The sequence below is a fragment of the Barbatula barbatula genome (assembly GCF_947034865.1).
Source record: "Barbatula barbatula genome assembly, chromosome: 2".
Lineage (NCBI taxonomy): Eukaryota > Metazoa > Chordata > Actinopteri > Cypriniformes > Nemacheilidae > Barbatula > Barbatula barbatula.
The window spans coordinates 7716816-7737440 of record NC_136767.1 but is presented as its reverse complement, the minus strand read 5'-3'; the positions used below and the strand labels follow the sequence as shown (position 1 = coordinate 7737440).

The 20625-nt window shown below is 38.8% G+C and overlaps 1 protein-coding gene across 2 annotated transcripts in view; it reads right to left on the bottom strand.

Annotated features, from left to right (window-relative positions):
• The window catches only part of nol6 (nucleolar protein 6 (RNA-associated)), a 76136-nt gene that overhangs the window by 51394 nt on the left and 4117 nt on the right, over positions 1–20625 (bottom strand). For both annotated transcript variants that reach the window (XM_079447909.1, XM_079447910.1), the window contains 7 exons: positions 16488–16715; positions 16210–16326; positions 15951–16127; positions 14847–15015; positions 3960–4091; positions 3715–3878; positions 3469–3589 (listed from right to left, as the gene is read on the bottom strand). In XM_079447909.1, the coding sequence (XP_079304035.1) occupies positions 3469–3589; positions 3715–3878; positions 3960–4091; positions 14847–15015; positions 15951–16127; positions 16210–16326; positions 16488–16715 (1108 nt within the window). The remainder of the gene's footprint in view (positions 1–3468; positions 3590–3714; positions 3879–3959; positions 4092–14846; positions 15016–15950; positions 16128–16209; positions 16327–16487; positions 16716–20625) is intronic.

Genomic DNA, 20625 nt, shown 5'->3' with positions numbered 1-20625 from the left:
CGAGCAGACCTATCAGGCTCTAAGAAAGATATGGCCCCCAAAGCAGCTCTCTATTTAGGGAAGTTCCAGCAAATGAGGTTGCAGAGTCACACAGCACTCATATGGTTGTCTTTCTTGGGTGGCAAGCAGCGTGTTGTCGGATATACCGACAACACGACCATCACAGAATAGCTGATCAGAGGGCATCTTCTTTGCATATCCCCTTTGAATCATCCGGTGCATGAAACACTTGTAATCCTCAAATGCTGGATTTTTCGTATTGTTTTTAAAATGCAGTGCATGTTGTTAAGTTATGCATCTGTTTTAGGGGGTTGTGATATTTGGATTGTGGAATGGCAACCGCAGCAGGTAATGATGGATTATTTTGCTCCTCCAGAGCTTACTTCCCGTTACCTTGTACAAGTTCAACGCTTTCTCATATTCTAATGTCTTTAAAATGATGTCAGATTTTTTTCCTTTCAGGTACAAGTCTGACAAGCCTTTCAGTACAAAATGTAGCAGAACTACCTGGATCTAAAAGTGCATGTCTTTATGATCTTGCCGCCCTTTTTATGCTTGACTTGCTCTTACGGGATGGCTAATGTACATTCGGAAACGCCAGCCCCTGTGTGGCCATCAAAGGGAACAAACACTAGAGCTTTACTTGCGGTCTTCTTTGGGTTTTTGTAAGATTCTTAATACGCAGTATTTGTAAGATTCTTAATGTGCAGCAAAGGAGCATGTTTTTGTACATCACACGTTTCACTCATTTTGCAAGCCTTACTCGGATGACTCGGATTGAGACACCCCAAACATAAACCCTTGGATTTTAAACGGTCAACCTTTTCTTGTTGGACACAGACTTTGTGTCATTATCCAAGAAGGAGCTCCCACCTTTTTTATGCACACTTGGGTGAGTAGCTTTATCTGCATCTGCATCTGTTCCTTTAGACACAGTTGCAATTATTGCAGTGACTCTGCTACCTTTATTTGCAGACCTTTGTTTTGCTCTAACATCTGTGGCCATGAATTCATTTGAAAGACTTGTGTTGGCTTCCCTGAAAGATATCGCAGGACCTTTACTGGAACCAATGCAGTTTGCTTACCAGACTGCATTATACCCTACAACAACTGCACAGACCAGGGAATTATACAAGGATCCTGTTGGTGGAGTTCAGTTCAGCCTTCAAAACCATTGTCACAACACTCCTCCAGACTAATCTAACCCAGCTCTCTGTTCCTAGCTCTGTCCATCAATGGATCACCCGCTTTCTGACAGACAGGTAACAGCTAGTTATAATTGGTAAATTCACATCCAAAAGCCGTTCTATCAGCACCGGTGCCCCCACTGCTCTTCTCCCTGTACACAAATGACTGCACCTCTACTGACCCCTCTGTCAAGCTCTTGAAGTTCACAGACAACAATACAGTTATTGGCCTCATCCAGGACGGTGACAAGTCTGCTTACAGAAGTGAGCTTGAGCAGCTGGCTGGCTGTCTGGTGCAGTCATAACAACCTGGAGCTAAACACCTTAAAAACGGTGGAGATGATAGTGGAACTAAGGAGAAAGCCCCCGGCACTCCCCCACTCATCATGAAAAGCACTGTGGCTGCAGAAGACTCTTTCAGGTTCCTGGGCACCACCATCTCACAGGACCTGAAGTGGGACATTCAAATTAACTATTAACAAAAATGCCAAGCAGAAGCTGTACTTCCTTCGCCAGTTGAGGAACTTCAACCTGCCACAGAAGCTGCTCCTAAAGTTCTACTCCGCTGTCATTGAATACGTTCTCTGAACTTACATAACTGCGTGGTTCGGCTCAACAGCAAAAACTGACATCCGAAGACTACAACGGATAGTTCGGACTGCTGAGCGAATCACTGGCACAATCCTCCCCACTCTCCAAGAACTGTACTTATCCAGAGTGAGTAAAAAAACTTGCAAAATGACACTGGCCCCCACACACTTCCCTCTTTGAACTGCTGCCGCCTGGTCGGCGCAACAGAGCACTGCGTACTAAAATGTTTCTTCCCTCAGGCCATCTACCTTGTGAAAAGTTAAATGTTCTACTGTGCAATAAAAACATGTGCAATACACAACTATATCAATAGCATATGTATAATAAATATGACTATATATAATATTCAGCTATCCACATACCCCTGCATAACTTGTCTAGGCAGTATATTATATATACAAATTATACTGTTATATTGTGGAGTGTGATAAATAAGGAGACAGGAGACGGAGATGCGTCGAGTCAACTTTACTCCACTTAAAACAATAAAACGAATAGCGAGTTAGAGTAAAACTGCTACACACCGGTAAACCCGGAACTTCAATAACAACACAAAAACACACCCCCTTAAAGGCACAGTCCCTTGGTGAATGTCTCTTTCCTTGTGGATCACCACACAATTGTCCTTTTGTCTAATATTGTAATTTTTGTCAAATGTGTATTGTCTCACAAATTTATTTTTACGTTTTGTTACATGTGCCTTATTTTTTTAACATGAATGTGGACTGGAAGCTTTTGTCACTGAGACAAATTCCTTGTTTGTCCAAGCACACAACGAATAATAATAATTTTTGGGTCGGGTTTGGGTTAATGTTTAATGAAAAGCCTCGGTTTTGGGTCGGGTTCGTAACTTAAAAAAATATATAGTTTTAGCATGTCGTGGCATGTGCTTGCGTGTTGGCTGCATTGTGACCACAAAAAAGGAGGAAAGTTTAACACACACAAAACTTTTGAGCATGTGCTCACTCACTGCTCCCGCTCTTGGATATAAGGTTGTGTAATATATGGTTGCTGGAAAAGTTTTTTTTGGAGCTAGCGCAAGACCTTATAAATGTGGGGGCTACACATGGCTTAGTGGATAGTGTGCTACCTGATCCCACAACAGTCTCTCAGAGATGTGAAGAAACAGCGGCCTCCAAACAACAGGGGCTGGTCAATGAAGTATCAGAGATTGTCGAATTATAGTGTTGGGATAACCACTGACATGAGGACTGACGATTATTATAAAATCAGTTTCTTAACAATGACATGCCACTACATCACAGAAGACTTCTAGCTTCGAAGCAGAGTCCTTACTATAGCGAAATAATTTATGAATTCAGCTTGCTGTTAAACACACTTCTGGTTCAGGTCTTGTAACGGTAATGGCCGGGACTGGTTAATCTCGAATACGGGCCGGGTTTGGGTTTTTGTTTAAAGTCATGTGGGTAAGTAAAAAAAAAAAAAAGAGGTAAAATTTCCTTTGATGAAATGCAAAAACTGAATAATCTATCAAAAACTACAGATTAATCTGAGAAATAATTAATGATTAACCGATTAATCTAACGGTTATTCGACTATCAAAATAATCGTTTGTTGCAGCCCTCAAAACGTTATTACCATAATTATAAATATCTATTATACAATAAAAAACATTACTTGTTATTAATCTACTGGTCCCTGACAAAATGTGATTTTATGATTAACTTACCCAAGAAGTGAAGAACATTCCTGAACAGCTGGTAGGCATTCATGCTTTTGCCAACTTTGTGCGTGGACAGAAGATAAGCCAATAACATCGAAGCATGGAAGCCACAGAAACATCCCGCACCCTGTTAAGACACATTTACAGTTGTTAAAAACATTTGTTTGTGTTTTTCAGATTATTATGCTTCTCAACAAACAATTCATAAATGATAATGATAATACCTTAATTAAGAAACAAGTTTCTGTTTACCTGGTCCAGTCCTCTCTGTCTTAGCCAAACTTTGAGAAGGGCCACAACATCTCTAAATGCAGGACACTGCATGCTATTAGCTGAAAGGAACTGTAAGTGTGTGAGCGGGAGGTGATCTCCAAGAATCGTGCTGTTATAATGGGGAGTAGGAGGCTCACTGCGTTCTGAATTATAAAAACAATAGAACATTTTTGTGACATGAGATAATTAATATTAAAAGAGACCTATCGGAAATTCTTGATTACCTTCTGTATTAGCAACACCAGTGAACCACTCAGTCCTGACATTGTTCTTCTGAGGATGAAAGCGACTGGGTTTGAGGAAGTTTGGAGGAGGCACAGCATGAATCCGCAATGTAACACTGCTGCTGTCTTTACCTGAAGATCATATGCAGACACACTTTGGTTGCTTGACAAATTGTGGTCAAACTGTTTTATATGTAAACATATATTACTGTATCCACTTCTACACAGTAATCACAATAAATTGCCATCCAATTACTCGTAACAAATCCCTTTACCGGTAAATACACAAATGTGGTGTTCACACAAACAACAGCATTCCATCTTTTTACCGGTAAGACAGCATTCACAAAATACCAGTAATGTGATGTACATGTCCATCTTAAAAAAATGTAATATCATGAAAAGTAATGTTTTATCATTTCATTCCAAAATTCAAACTCTCTTATATTCTAAATTCATTGCAAAAAAATTCCTAAACTTATCACAACAATGACTTGCAATCAAACAGAATTCATCTGCATCTGTGTCTGTCCCCCGGATTAGCAAACATAAAAAAATGCGTAAACCTCTCAAAGGTAATTTAATTAACGTTAAACTAACTAAACATGAACATAATACAGATAATCAACTGTTACGACTCGGATTGCTAAATATTAGATCTCTGTCTAATAAAGCACTTTTTGTTAATGATATGATAACAGATCATAAAATAGACATGCTCTGTCTGACAGAAACATGGCTAAAGCCAGATGATTACATTACTTTAAATGAGTCTGTCCCCCAAGATTATTATTATAAACACGAGCCTCGCCTAAAAGGCAGTAGGGGAGGTGTTGATGCACTTTACCGTAACTCTTTTAGCATTTCTCAGAAGTCTAATCCTAAATAGAATTCTTTTGAAGTCATGGTACTTGATGCATCAATACCTAATACTAAGGACAAAACATCTTTAAAATGTATTCTGGCTATTGTATATAGGCCTCCAGGGCACCACACAGATTTTATTAAAGAATTTGGTGGGTTCTTATCAGAACTAGTACTGGCTGCAGACAGAGTCCTTGTTGTTGGTGACTTTAACATCCATGTAGATAACAATACAGATGCTTTAGGAATGGCTTTTAAAGACACTCTTAACTCCATGGGCGTTAGTCAACATGTGTCGGGACCTACTCACCTTCGTAATCATACTTTAGATTTAATATGTCTTACGGTAGAAACGTGGGCGACGTAAAAATCCTTCAGCAGAGCGAAGACATTTCAGATCATTATCTGGTATCATGCTTGCTTCACTACCCAATGGTAGCAAATCAAACTCCAAGTTACAAATATTGTAGAACAATAACTTCGACTACAAAAGGTGCGTTTCTTGATAATTTGCCTGAATTGTCTCAAATCTCTAGCATGAGTAATAACGTTGAAGATCTTGACTTTACCATTGAAAATATTAATGCCACCTTCTCGGAAACGCTAGACATAGTTGCTCCTCTGCGCTTAAAGAAGATTAAAAAATGACAGACCGACACCGTGGAATAATGAACACACTCAGGCTCTAAAGAAAGCGGCACGAAAAATGGAGCGCAACTTAAAGAAAACTAAATTAGAGGTATTTCGTACTGCCTTGAAGGATAGTATTAAAAAATACAGGAAAGCCCTAAAAACGTCTAGATCTGCCTACCTTTCATCACTAATAGAAGAAAACCAGCATAACCCTAGGTTTTTATTTGATACAGTGGCTAAATTAACCAAAAATAAATCGTCAGCGACTTCTGATTCTGTATACCAGCATAGCAGTGATGATTTTATGAACTTTCACAAATAAAATCCAAGATATTAGAGAAAAAATTATAACTATGCAACCAGAAGTGAATTCCGCTGAACAAACGGCTAACTACAGCGCCTCTAAGGAGAAATTACATATATTTTCTACTATAGATCACGATGAACTCTCTTAGATCATCTAAATCAACTTCATGCATGTTAGACCCTATACCTACAAATCTACTGAAAGAGATGCTCCCAGAAATTATAGATCCTCTACTTATCTTAACTCATCTCTGACATTAGGACATGTGCCTAAAGCATATAAGGTGGCTGTTATAAGGCCCCTTGTCAAAAAACCCCATCTGGACCCTGGAGAACTAGTTAACTACAGACCTATTTCGAATCTACCTTTCTTATCTACTCAACTCAAATATGCTCCTTCCTCCAAAGGAATGAGATTAATGTAGATTTCCAGTCTGGATTTAGAGCACATCACAGTACAGAGACTGCTCTGATTAGAGTTACAAACGATCTGCTTATGGCGTCCGACCAAGGTTGTATCTCCTTATTGGTGCTGCTAGATCTTAGTGACACCATTGACCACAGCATGCTCCTACATAGACTCGAAAATGATGTCGGTATTAAGGAAATAGCTTTGAAATGGCTTAGATCTTATTTATGCGACCGTTTTCAATATGTAGCAATAAACAATTAGGTATCACGCAAATCGAAAGTCCAGTACGGTGTACCACAGGGCTCAGTCTTAGGGCCTATGCTCTTCGCATTATAGGACATATAATAAAGCGATACGGAGTAAGCTTTCACTGTTATGCTGATGATAAGCAACTTTATATTTCCTCAAAGCCTCATGAAACACAGTAATTCCATCGAATAGTGGAATGCATAGTCGATATAAAAAGTGGATGAGTAGTGGCTGTGCAATTAATCGCAATAGCAAAAAAATTGCGATTTGAGCACATGCGATTTCTAAATCGCACAAAGCTGCGATTTTATTAATGAATTAATAACTCACTCAAACTAAAACTGTGTGTTTAAGATGTTAACCAATCAGAGCTCACTATGCGAACTGCGCAAAATACGAAAAAAGCTGAGAGGGACAAGAACAGAATAGGCGAACGGGAGGAATCGATATAAAATATGGATGCAGGTCAGAATAAAAATGATTTGCTGCCAAAAAGAAATTCAACATCAGTCATATGAGAGTATTTTGGATTTAGGAGAAAAGATGTGTCAGAGAGCAAGGTAATCTGCAAGATCTGTGAAATGATTATTGCAACGAAACAGGGCAATACAACAAACCTGTTCCAACACTTATAACAGCGGCATAAAAAACTATATGATCAATGCATGTCAACAAAGTCCGTCGAACCTGACAAAAGCACACAACAAAGCCAGGCTGAACAAGTATCCATCGTCGAAGCATTTGCAGGCGTGAGAAAGGATCAAAACGCCACAAAGAAAGAAATTACCGAAGCGATCACCCATCACATATGCAAAGACATGATGCCTGCGTACATCGTCAGTAAAGACGGTTTCCGAAGATTAATACAAACACTCGACAAAAGATACCAGCTGCCCTCGCGCACTCATTTCACACGAGTTGTTATTCCTGAAATGTATGAGAAATGTAAGGCAGGCGTTGAATGCGAACTTAAGCAGGTAAAATACTATGCCACCTCCACAGATATGTGGTCCAGCAGAACGATGGAGCCGTATATGAGCTTAACGGTGCATTATATTAATGACAACTTTGAAATGAAGAGTCGATGCTTGCAAACAGCATACTTTCCAGAAGATCACACTAGAGAAAATATGTCTCGAGGTTTAAAAGATGCTTTATCATCATGGGGACTTGCTGAAGAGCAACAAGTGTCTGTCACCACAGACAATGGATCTAATATAGTGAAGGCTGTCACTTTGAACAACTGGACACGACTGCAGTGCTTCGGACACAGACTACATTTGGCAATTGGTAAGTTAGACTTTATTATACATTGTATATTTATTATACTTTACATACTAAACTTTGTACGGCACGCTTTTTATTAAAAAACTAATTGTGCAAAGCTTTTTAAATATAAATGTATCATTTGTTTTACTAATTGTACTACTCTAGTATTTTACCATATTGTTCATTAAATAATGTTAACAGTGACAGTTTGATTTAAACAATGTATTATTAAATGCTAAAATTATTATGAACTAAGATAATAAATTCTGTATTAGTATTGTTAATTGTTAGTTCATTCTAGCTAATGCATTTACTATTTGTTAAAAAAATTCACTTTTTATTGTATAGTGTTATACTTGAGTTTTATATTTAAATGCATGAAATACTTACAATTCAACACGTTTTCATCATGTTTTTTTCCCTTTTTTTAAGAAAATGCAATCAAGGATGAACCTCGCATTTCCAGAGCTAACGGCTTGTGCAAAAAGATTGTGGGACATTTTTCCCCACAGTTGGAAAAAGAAGATGTTAGCCGAAGCCCAGGAAGAACTTCAGCTTCCCCAACATGCCCTCATAACATCATGCCCGACAAGATGGGGGTCAATGCAACAAATGATACACAGGGTTTTGGAGCAACAGAGGGCATTGTCTCAGGTCATTTCATCTGACCGTAAAACAAGACACCTAGTACCACAATGGCAAGACACAGATGTTCTAGAATCTGTAAGTAATGTTTTTAGTTCTCTTCAGAAGTTCACGGATGCCCTTTCCGGTGAAAACTATATCAGTGTTTCCTATGTGAAACCTGTACTTCATCATCCACTGCAAGAATCTTTGTGTTCAACAGATGAAGATACTGACCTGACCAAGACTATAAAATCAAAGATTCTTAACTACATCAACAAACATTATGGGGAAGAAACTACCCAAGAGCTTCTGGATATAGCAAAATTTTTGGATCCAAGATTCAAAACCAGCTACACTGATGAGGATAAACTTCAAAACATTAAGGCCAGGGTCATGTCTGATATGGAAGTGAGTTCACACCAGGTGAGTAAATTTATGTAAACTGGATGAAACTGTCATCTCTTAATATCAAAACTCTTGTATATGGCTTTTTGATCTTCTCTTCCTGTTCTGTATGTCAAAGGATACATCTGAATCTGCGAGTTGCACAAGCAAAGAGAATCTCATGCTTAAAACCAGAAATGGTGAACATGCCGGTTTTTCTCACAAAAAACCTTTAAGAAAGCAATAATTTTTTTGGGTTCTGTTAGTTTGTTTATTTATTGCTATGACAGGAGTTTAGGTTAGTTCATCTTAATTTATTTTATGTTGTCTGTTTTATGACCTAATTTATTAGTTTTGTTTATCAAGCAGTTAATACTGTACAGTATGCTATTTCATTGTGAAATGTGTAGAGTGAGAAACTATTTTAAAGTTTATTTTTGGAATTTAGGTAAGTTAACCAGAATTTATTTTATGTTGTCTGTTTTAAAGACATTTATTTAAAGCTGTATTACTGTTAATACTATGTTATTCCATTGTGGAATGTTTTGTTATGCACTTCTGGTGCACTGAGTACATATAGAATGTTACATGCTTGAAAAAGTAAAATAATTACCAAAATCGCAAATAAAATCGCAATTGCAATATTCCTTATAAAAATCGCAATGTGATTATTTCGTCCATATTGCACAGCCCTAATGAGTAGCAATTTTTTATTACTGAACTCGGACAAAACTGAAGTGTTACTTATTGGACCGAAAACCGCCCTACGTAACAACCAAGAATACTTCTTAACTATTGATGGATGTTCCATAAAACCCTAATCTACAGCTAAGAATCTTGGCTTTATATTCGATAGTACTGTGTCATTTGAGAACCAGGTCGCCAACACCTGTAAAATTGCGTTTTCCATCTTAAAAATATCTAAACTACGTCATATGCTGTCACCATCAGATGCAGAGAAGCTTATACATGCCTTTATGACATCAAGACTAGATTACTGTAATGCAATCAGGTGGTTGCCCTGCAGGCCCATTACAAAAACTCCAACTGGTCCAAAATGTGGCAGCTCGAGTTATTACGCGTACAAAAAAGTATGAGCATATTAGCCCGGTTCTGTCAACCTTGCACTGGTTACCTATAAAGCATCGCATTAACTTTAAAATCTTGCTTATTACCTATAAAGCCTTGCATGGTTTAGCTCCTCACTACTTGAGAGAACTTCTAACGTATTATAGTCCATCACGTGCACTACGCTCTCAGGTGTCAGGTCAGTTGGTAATACCTAGAATTTCAAAATCAAGTGCAGGCGGCAGATCCTTTTCCTATCTAGCGCCTAAACTTTGGAACAGTCTTCCCTGCACTGTCCGGGAGGCAGACACACTGTCAGTTTAAATCTAGACTAAAGACGCATCTTTTTAACCTTGCATTCACTACACTATCATAATATATGTATTTCAAAGATCTAGGCTGCACTAGTTAGATCAACCGGAACCAGGGACACTTCCAATAACAACTGATGCATTTGTTGCATCAAAGAGTGCAGAACAGTACTCTACTCTCAGCCAGTCTTGTCTCATTGTTCCAAGGTTACTAGAGCGGGCAGGACGCAGTCCAAGGTTACCGGAGCGGGCAGGGCGCAATCCATTCCCAGACCTGACAAATGCTGGACGAAGGACGTGGCGACTACACAAAACTTCAGTCGCTATTACATTATTAATGATAATTTTAAATCTAATTTTTTTTATTTTGCCTTGTTGTGCAGGCACTGTCGAGCTTGTGCAGAGGCAGCAGTTTTTGCCAGCGGGGAACTGGAATCCCCTGGTTAGGCCTGGTTTTTCTCCTCCAATGGAGTTTTGGGTTCCTCGCCACCGTTTGCATACTGTTTTGCACTGTTTGCCTGGCCGGGGGGGCTGCTAGAATTTGATAGTCTTATTTAATTAACACTGCTTATAGGAATTTATTGTGTGTCTGATATTTGACCTGTGTTTTGACTTCCATAACCTTTTATGAAATTAGAAATTAAGTGAACACGCCAGATTTAAATCTGGGATATATCACATTAAAAGGTAAAATACATTCACTGCAAAGATTGCTTATGCTATATTAAAATACAAGACGGAAACGAACAATTTTTCCCAATAATGTTGTCTCTAAGCGCGCTACGAAGACTGTAAAGGTACACCTTAACTACATATATACCTTTTCTAAGTGTGTTTCCCGAACTGTAGCTTAGGAGGTTACTTTCTTACATCCCTTGTTTCAAAGTCCTGTTCATGGCAGTGGTGCTGAATTAAGGGTTATCGATTGTCCGACAATCAATTATTCACTCTATACAGGGACTGCTTCACAGCACGAAGCATGTAGGTTGTGGCCATGTTTATTAAAACATTAAAATATCAACATTATTAATCAATAACAAAATCAAGGGGAATAATATAATGTATGCCATAATTGTGCAGCCCTACAATAAGGTATTTTGAAATTGAAAATAAACATTCTTTCATGACAAAAAATAAATATTCCCCCACTGTATGCGTTTAAAATAAATGAAACTTGCACCGTGTACTGATGGTGCACGTCAAACAAGTTGCCCCAAAAATAACACGGACCTGTTGCATGTTGCAGTCTGATATAAGACAAATTCCAATCAACTGTTGTTGATATGGCAATAAATTACTTACTTACTTACTATATAATGCTCTGCAGAAAAAAACTTGTTAATTATCCGCCAAGTAACCGCCACGAAAATTCTGATCCATGAGAAAGACAACAAAGCTCAGAATTATAGATAGCAGTGTGTTCTGCAACTATGCATGGGCCGATAACCGGTTTCACAGTTTACCGCGGTTTAATATTGCCGCGGGTTCAAAACCACTAAAAATGTCTGCTATACCGTCTCTGCGGTATGCGCAGCTTTTTCTCGTCGTCATAGACTTAAAGTCAGGTTGTGTGCGAACGTAACGAGTCACATGACACCTCCCTCTCCGGTTGCTACACGCAGTCAGAGGGAGTGAGTCACGTGTATGGAGGATGGCCGAAGGAGGTGAATCTTTGAAACTTTATCCCCCGTCAAAAAAGATGAAGTCTGCCGTGTGGGAATTTTTTGGGTACCGAAAAAGGTCAGACGGCAGCGGCTTGGATGAAGGACATCCAACTTGTAAAAAATGTGTAAAAAGAGTGGCTGCTCGGGGAGGCAATACGTCAAATATGATAGCCTATCTACGGGAGCACCACCCATCACTCTTCGCTAAATTCAAGGCAATGCTGTCTTTAAATTAACATTTGCAACCATCTAAGAGAGTTTGTGTGTTTAGCACTGTTATTCTGCTTTCTACCCGAAGCAAATGTAACGGAGGACAGCTAGTGAAGAGCTGTGCAGTGTGTAAAACCTCACTCCCCGACCAACAGAGACGCGACTGCGGTCTTTAGCCTCCTCGCTAGAGCGCCCGTCTCCCATTCGGCATTGTAATGCAGTCATAGAAGCCCGCGCGAGTGGGACCGGTTACACACATAACATGGCTAATCAACTAGCCGAACATGAACTAGTTTCCTCCCTCACGTTACTTCACAGAGCGTGGACGAGTCTAATAAATCAATTTAGCTGATATCCCGTTCACGTTTATACTTTTAAGGCTCCCGTAATTTGTGTAACGTTACATCTGTTAACAATATCCAAATTTAAAAATGCAAACTGCTGGTAATGTACAGAAAGAGCCCGTTTGAGTGTATGCAACACACTAGCAATCTCGCACTCTTTCTCTCCTACTGTCTGTTTAGAGCTATATGTGTGTGTGCGCATCAACACTGAAATAACAATAATGGATTTCAGAGCATTATTGTGATGACAAATTTCATTTAGAAGAACTCACATATTCATTTAAATTATTTAACCTGACATGTTTACTGTTCCAAAATGTTGTATAGGTTTCTTCAAAATAAAATGTATTATTTTCAGTGGAAAAGTCGTTTTTTTTGAAAAAATAACACATTTAAGAGATGTTATAGTAATACCGTGAAACCATGATAGTGTCACACATAAACAGCCTGCTTTTACAACAGAATGCGAACACCTGCACCGATTTCTTTCGCATCCAGAGACATCCTCTGCCTCCACTAGACTAGTCTTTGTGCCATTAACCAGTGTCAGTCATCTCATTGAACCCTTAATAAAAAAAGGTTCAGGACGAAAATTGCCAATCTCACAGAAAAATTAAATCGTATGATGCAGAAAATCCCATAAAATAATCAAACAATCTATATTAATAATACACAGAAAAGTGTGTATGTGCAACAATAACATGCTTAATAGTGCTAATGTAATGTCTTAACATAATAGTGCTATGACAATAAGGTTTTTTTTTTAAAATAGCTCTGTTTACATTTAGTATAAGGAGTGTATACATCACATGGATGGTTACACTCATAGATTTGATGGTTATGATTGGAATTATATTGGTTGTAATGTGTGTTTGGTTCGGTTGATGAGACCATAAAACCACTCATATAATGACCAAAACACACTACAAAAAAGCTATTTGATAAAACCTAATGGTTTCCAATTAAGTTTTAATGGAAACCATTAGAATTTCTATGTTGTTTTTTTTCAGCAGGAAAGTTATACTTAATTAGATGAACGTAACTCTTAATATTGTAGTAGAAATTTCCTCGATAAAACTATAACAAAAGTTTGATAAATGTTCGATAAAATGTAAGGTACGCGAAGAAATGCTGCGTATGCGTGGTACAGAACGGGCTTCCTGATAGCTTGGCAGCTATGCAAAGTAAGAACCAGGGCGACTGAGCAGAGAAAGAAAAATGACCAATGTCAAAGTTTAATGCGGTGCCCTCTTTGCCGACAGGAAATGTCACACAACCTCAGTTGTTTTGAAATGGCTTCTTTGCCTATTTGCACTCAGACAAAACACAGAACAGTGTGCATTGCAAACTCTGCCGAAGATGTGCCAGCTGGTTAAGGGAAGTGCACGAATATTCGATCCGCAATATTTATTTGAATATTTGTATAAAATAAATACATTTGTTAATCATTTAATATTATGTTTGTATTACCATAACTTGATCGGAGCAGTTCTTTGTCAATTCTTATTCGTTCGTTAGAGAACAGTCGGCTTTGTAGGTATCAAGCCCATCTACTTTAACTCCCGGTAACAAAACCCAGTTTTGATAATCAAGAGGAGAGCATCGTGTTTTCACCACTGTCAGCTTGTTTACCGTTGGCATGTTGAACAGACTTTCTAAAATATGCCTATATGCTTGTCTTTCTGATAAAGAACATGTAAAACAAAATAAACAAGATAACCATAGATCACAGATAGTCAATATAAGTTGTTTTAATTGTTAGTTTTGCTTTGTATGTTTGGTTTTTGTATGAGTTCGCTCTAAATGCAGTTTATGTATTTAAAAGAAAATCCCCAACGTTGCTATTTTTCAACATTTAAAAGAACCATCTACAGCATATAATAGTGCGTTATGAATATTTTATGATAATTATAAGCTTGATGTGAAAAAGTGACTAAATAAAATGTAACAAATTAAGTCTTTATTAATTAAATTTAAATAGCCTGATTGACTGGAGTCAATATTAGTTTATCTAGGACACTCAATGTTACTATGAGAAAGGACATTTATATGTGATACAGAGCATATTAATTGATTACGTTTAAAGTCCACATTTTGTTAATAAAGTTAGTTTTAAGGCCTTCATATGAATAAGAGCGTGATTATGTAATGCAACACCAGACAATGATGACAGAAAAAACAGATGTTGCATTAATCTGATCAATCGCATGCGTTTAATGCATGTCAAACTTCCTGTATCAGCAAGTACCCTTAAAAAAAGCTGAACGTTTCGTTAACGTAACCAGTATATTTATATCCGTATCTGTATACTCGTTCTTAAAGGGGCAGAAGCATAATAAAGATCTCTGTTGATTATGTTCATAAAACAACAAAGGATGGGCCCAAAAACGCTCACTGATATTAAATAAACCTGGAGGACTTATATTTTATAAAATCAACAACGACACTCTCCAAAAACAAAGTTCATAACTGCCAACATGTTAAAATCTCAAAAATATTACTGTGTTATGTGATTCCTTTAAAAGCTTTTATTATACCAATCATACCTCTGGGTTTTATTAGTAGTAGTGGTCGAAGACGGTTGCCATGGAGACAAGAGTAGCGCAGTGAACCCACAGTTTTCGTAGACATGAGGTGCTGCACCAGACCAGCCAGATACAGCGCTCTCTTCTGAGGATACTTCTGGTTTATGGCATCCATCGGGTGTAACAGAGTCTTCAGAAAATAAAATGCATTACAATAAAACTAATTTTAAATTGGTTTCCAATTAATAAACATAACCATCATTAATCTCAGGAATATTTATTAAACCTCAGGTAAACAGTACTTATTTTATTTAAAATTAAATTCATGTTCCAAAACAGCACAACTACAAAATACGAGTGTGTGCAGCACATTAACACCTGGTTGTAGACAAAGGCTATTTCTAAAAAGTGAGGCAAATCTAACATCGTAAGGACAGTCTACCGCTTTTCACTCACTGCCTGCAAGTACGTTTTCATTATTAAAGAATTTGCAACTGACTATTCAAACTTAAGGTTTTTGTCGGTCCTACGATCACTATTTGCAGAAATTGTTCTACATTTACGAGGCTGAATCCATCAAGGGTTTGATTCAGCCTCGTATCCTCTGGCTGTTCTACAGCTCGATGCTACAAGAAAAAGTAAATACAAGTCATTATATTCAGTAACTATGTCCCCGCTGGATGCAAAAAAAAGTTTTATTGACTGTTGCGTTGCGTCGACACACACCATCAAACGTTTCTCAAGTAGTTAGCTAATTGTTAAACCATAGTTTTGGCCAAATGCACTTGGTCAAATGCATTTTCTGGATCATATTCGGGCTTGAACTCACACGGAACCAGTGACATTATCAACTGTTAAAGTGCTTTGAAGGCTGATGTTCTGAATATGGTAAGGGGCGTTCTGCAAATAACATCACGCTGGGTTGCTGGACAATCAGAGCACACTGTGCTTTTCACAACAATGATCTTTGTAAAAATCGATGCGTTTCAGAAAGGCGGGGCACAGAGGAGTAACAGTAATGCACGGTATGTGAAAAAGATTTTTTTAACCGTAAACCGCATAATTTATTTATTAATATGTTGCATACACAAAACAGGAACTTTAGAAGTGTAATAGTTAACTCACAGCTGGAATGGTGACAGCCAAATCCACAGAGACTTGGGGTTTGATGCACGTGCCTAGTGGATAACTGCCCACCAGGTTGATTGATTCAGGAGGCTCCATGTGAAACTTTCCTTTTGCAATTTTTGGGATGAAGAGGAATGGGACTTCAACACCTGACAACCATGAAAGGTTTTCCATCTAGCAGAAGAGAATTAAAGATGTTTTTTTGTAATCGTTTGTAATTACCAAATTTATTTCAAATGATCCACTAATGTCTAACCTCTACAACTTCAGATTTAGGCACACTTTGCAAGAGGTGTGTGACCTGCTGCACAAAAGAATCCAGAAAGTTCTTCCTGTGCTCACTTAGGGTTACTTCCTTCAAGAGTTCATCCATCTGAACACATACAAATATGCAATGTTAACTAGATTCAGGAATGCATGATTAGAACTGTATACAATATTTTTCACATGTAGAAACAGCAGGTGCTATAATACAAATAAAGCTAAGAAATACATATGTAGTAAAACATGATAGATGGATTAAGACACATTTACCTGCATTTTTAACAAATTGCAGTGAAAAAGATTTTCAGCTTCCTTAAGTTGGTTAAACTCTTCCACTGTGGGGGCTTTATACAGCTCCTGTTTGGACATCTTGAGTGGCTGTAAGACTCCATTATCTGAGAATGTGCTTTCTGCTTGACGTTTAGGGCCCTTAGACACTTTCACACTCTTCTCCTCTTGCTCTTTAATTGGAGTTGGATCTGGTGATTCCATCTGATTCTAGGATTGTAATTATTCCACAAAGTCAACTTCGTACATATAAAAGACAAAGACCCTAAATGTATTTGTGGTGAGGAAAGCGGGACGAGAGTAGGGATGCACCGAAATGAAAATTCTTGGCCGAAACCAAAAACGAGCAAACCAAGGCCGAAAACTGAAATAAATTATGCTAAATATTAGAGTTGAGCCGGATACTCGGCTGAAACGAGTATCCGGTACGGATAAAGCATATTTGCCGAGTACAAGTATTATACGAGTAATACGAGTCAATATCTGTGCTCGGATGGAATAAAAATCCTCATTGGGTAGCTGACTGTGTCTGCGTTCTGTGATAGGCTAGTCAAAGCGCCCCTCCCTTACACATACAGATTTGCTGTGTCCCGCTCTGCTCACTCACTCACACACAGAATGCTGAGAAGAGAACAGCTCTCTTTCTCGGTCTCTCCCTCAGTCACTCAGGTTCGCGGGTCTTTTCCGTTAACGTTTAGGGTTTCTTCAGCTTCAGGTTTGTTTTTTATTTCGTTTTTTTTGCAGTACTTATTAACCAGTAGAGTTCTGGTAAACGTGGGGTTTGTTCAGACGTGGTGCTTGGTAGAACGCGACTAGCGTTGTGTCTCTGCCTGTCTGAGATTTTCTTTTCTTTTTTTACATTTACATTTTTAACCGTCTGCTGGCTCGAACCAGTTTTTTGACTTCACGCATTGAGTGTCTGACACTTTCTTGCTGTATTTCATAAAAAATAAAGGAATTAGTGGTATAAAACTATAATATTACAAATTAATTCGCTACACACTCTCTCTCTCCGCTGGTCATCTGAGTTTTTTTTTTTTTTACCGTCTACTGGCTCTAACCAGTTTTTTGACTTCACGTATAAAACTATAATATTTCAAATTAATTAGCTACACACACTCTCTCTCCCTCCCTCCGCTGGTCATCTAATTTTTTTTAACGTCTGCTAGCAATTGCATGATTAAAAATAACATACTGGTTAAAGCCCCGCCCCTTTCAAGACAACCCGACCACTTCCGGGTTAAACCCCGCCCACTTCCAGGTTAGGCCCCGCCCAGTCCGAGTACAGATCCAGATACAGATAATGCTGTACTCGCTCATCCCTACTAATTATTAGTACCATGGAATTTATATTACCTTGTACTAACTTTACTAAAATCAAGGCATTACAATTGCATAAATTAATATTAAAGTTTCAAAGAATAAATCAATTACAAATCATGCAAATATTTAGGTTACAATCTTAGTCACATTTATAGAAGGCTAAGAACAGAATAGACTTCACTATTCTAGACGAGTCTTTTTTTCTCCGCTATGATCTCCTTCTGCACGCGGATGGTTCTCCGCATACATCACGGCCCGGATCGCGATGACCTACTCTTGAAAATTTGCGCCGCATTAACCAATCAGGACCTCCCATGACGCGAATTTCACGCGCGAATGATGCGCATAAACACAAAGTGTACAAGTGTCCATTTAAAGCTCTATAAGAGTATATACGAGATTTACTGAAATACGTCCACGTCCACACCGCAGACTTTCGCTTCAGACAAGCACGTGCAGGTCGCAGTTTCTGTTTGCGTCATCACATCATTTCGGCCTTTTCGGTGGCCGAATATTCAGTGCATCCCTAGACAAGAGCCCTGAGGCTAGTTGGAATCAGCTGTGTGCACACCGGCCCCGCATCTCGCGGAGGAGATCAGGAGCTTAACTGTGTGTTCACATAGAGCGCGAATGAGGCGTCAAAAACGCGCTATTCGCGAGGAGTTGGACGCTTGAACATTTTGTGTTTACTCGCGTCATTCGCGTCATTCGCGCGTGAAATTCGCGTCATTCGCGCGTGAAATTCGCGTCATTCGCGCTATTCGCGTCATTCGCGCGTGAAATTCACTTCATTGCAAAATGGCGGACATGGATTACGTTGAGAGGATAGCTGCACTGTATGTGCTATGGAAGGCTGAAAAACGGCGTAAACAAGTTCGGCGCCGTGTCTGGGTCCACCCGATCCTTCGGAGGCGCACCCAGCTTGGTGAGTTTCACCAACTCCTCCAGGAGCTGCGCCTGGATGACGGCCTTTTTATTCCTGTTTTTATAAAAATAGGAACAAGTGTCGTAAAGCTCCGGGTGTCCACACACGGAGATAAGTTTCTCCTCCATTTTGTTTCTGCCTCTGCTCGCTACGTCGTCTACGTCACTACTAGAGCAGGCTCCTGATTGGTTAACGCGACGCGAATTTCCGCCAAAGTTCAGATTTTTCAACTCGCGCGATTCGCGCAATTCGCGTCATTCGCGCGATTCGCGTCATTCGCGTGATTCGCGCAATTCGCGTCATTCGCGTCATTCGCGCCATTCGCGTCATTCGCGTGATTCGCGTCATTCGCGTCATTCGCGTGATTCGCGTCATTCGCGCCGCCTCATTCGCGCAATCCGCGCCGCATTCGCGCTCGGTGTGAACACACAGTAAGAGGACTAGCTGCAGGACTGTTGACTAGAGAGGACCGGGCCCGGACATGCGTTACATTTGTGTTTATGGCCGGCAGTCTACCGTGAGGTGGCTGCCGGTCTTTACTTCCGTGTTTATAGTTTGTTTATTAAAGTTTGTTAAATGTTCGCCGGTTCTCGCCTCCTTCCTTCCCTTTTAGGGAACATTGTAACAGTATTCTAAATGGAAAACATTGAAATCCCCTTAAATATTTAAATGGCGACTGTACGATTAATAATAAAAAAATCTTGATTTCAATACATACATAAATGCAATTAATTTCTAAATGATCAGGGTGGTACAGTGCAAGTTATAAAACATGTCAGTGCAACATATATTGTACGTGTTACAGAAAAATCAGTCTGTGGTAAAATAATACATTTAATTTACCAGTATAGAACACGTGCGATACAGTTTGGCAAGTGCATTAGACAAAGCTACGTGTTTGAGTGAAGTTGGTTTGTTGTTGTGCTTGTTTGTAACATAGTTGATCTGATTGATGCAAATGCAATGCAAAGCTAAACAAGACAGACACGGACCATGAAACAACAAAGAAAAAAATATTTACATGCGGTGGTTATCAGCAGGATTAAATATCTTCCTCGGATAACAGTAATAAACAGGGACCATCATCGGCATGGAGGTATCAAGCCTGTAAACTTTATTTATTGGGGTGGGGGGAAAAAATCGATTCGCAATGAATATGGAATCAATCTGTTACCTATTCGATAAAAAAAAAAAACGTTTTAGTAACGTTACTAAATATAGTAACGCGACATCTTTTTAACAAATAAGGCAGAAGAACTGCCAGAGCAGAATTCAGACCTTTTACAGAGCGCACATCTCACGTGCAAACACAGCAGAGCATACGGTGAGGGAAATAATGATTTGATCCCCTTATGATTTTGTAAGTTTGCCTGCTTACAAAGAAATGAAGGGTCTTTATCAGTTAAAATAAACCTACCATTTTAGACTAATTTTTTTATATAAAGGTTATAAATCGATTTGCATTTCATTCAGTGAAATAAGTATTTGATCCCCTAGCATCAATAATAATTCTGGCTCCACAGGTTGGTTATGTGCCTATATGGACCACAGATTAGTCCTGTCACTTTAAGAAAGTACTTCCAAGTCAGCGGTTATGTATATAAAAGATGTCTGCCATCAGAATCTTTATTTTTCATTTCAACCTTTCCTCCACCATGATCCAGGCCAAATTGAGTTCAAAGGATGTCAGGGACAAGATTGTAGACCTGCACAAACCTTGAATAGGCTACAGACAGATGCTTGGTTAGGAGACATCTGTTAGTGTGATTATTTATTATTAGGAAATAGAAGAAATACAAAATAACTATCAATTGTCCTTGGTCTGGAGCTCCCTGCAAGATTTCCCCAATGGGGCAAAGAGGATCATGAGAA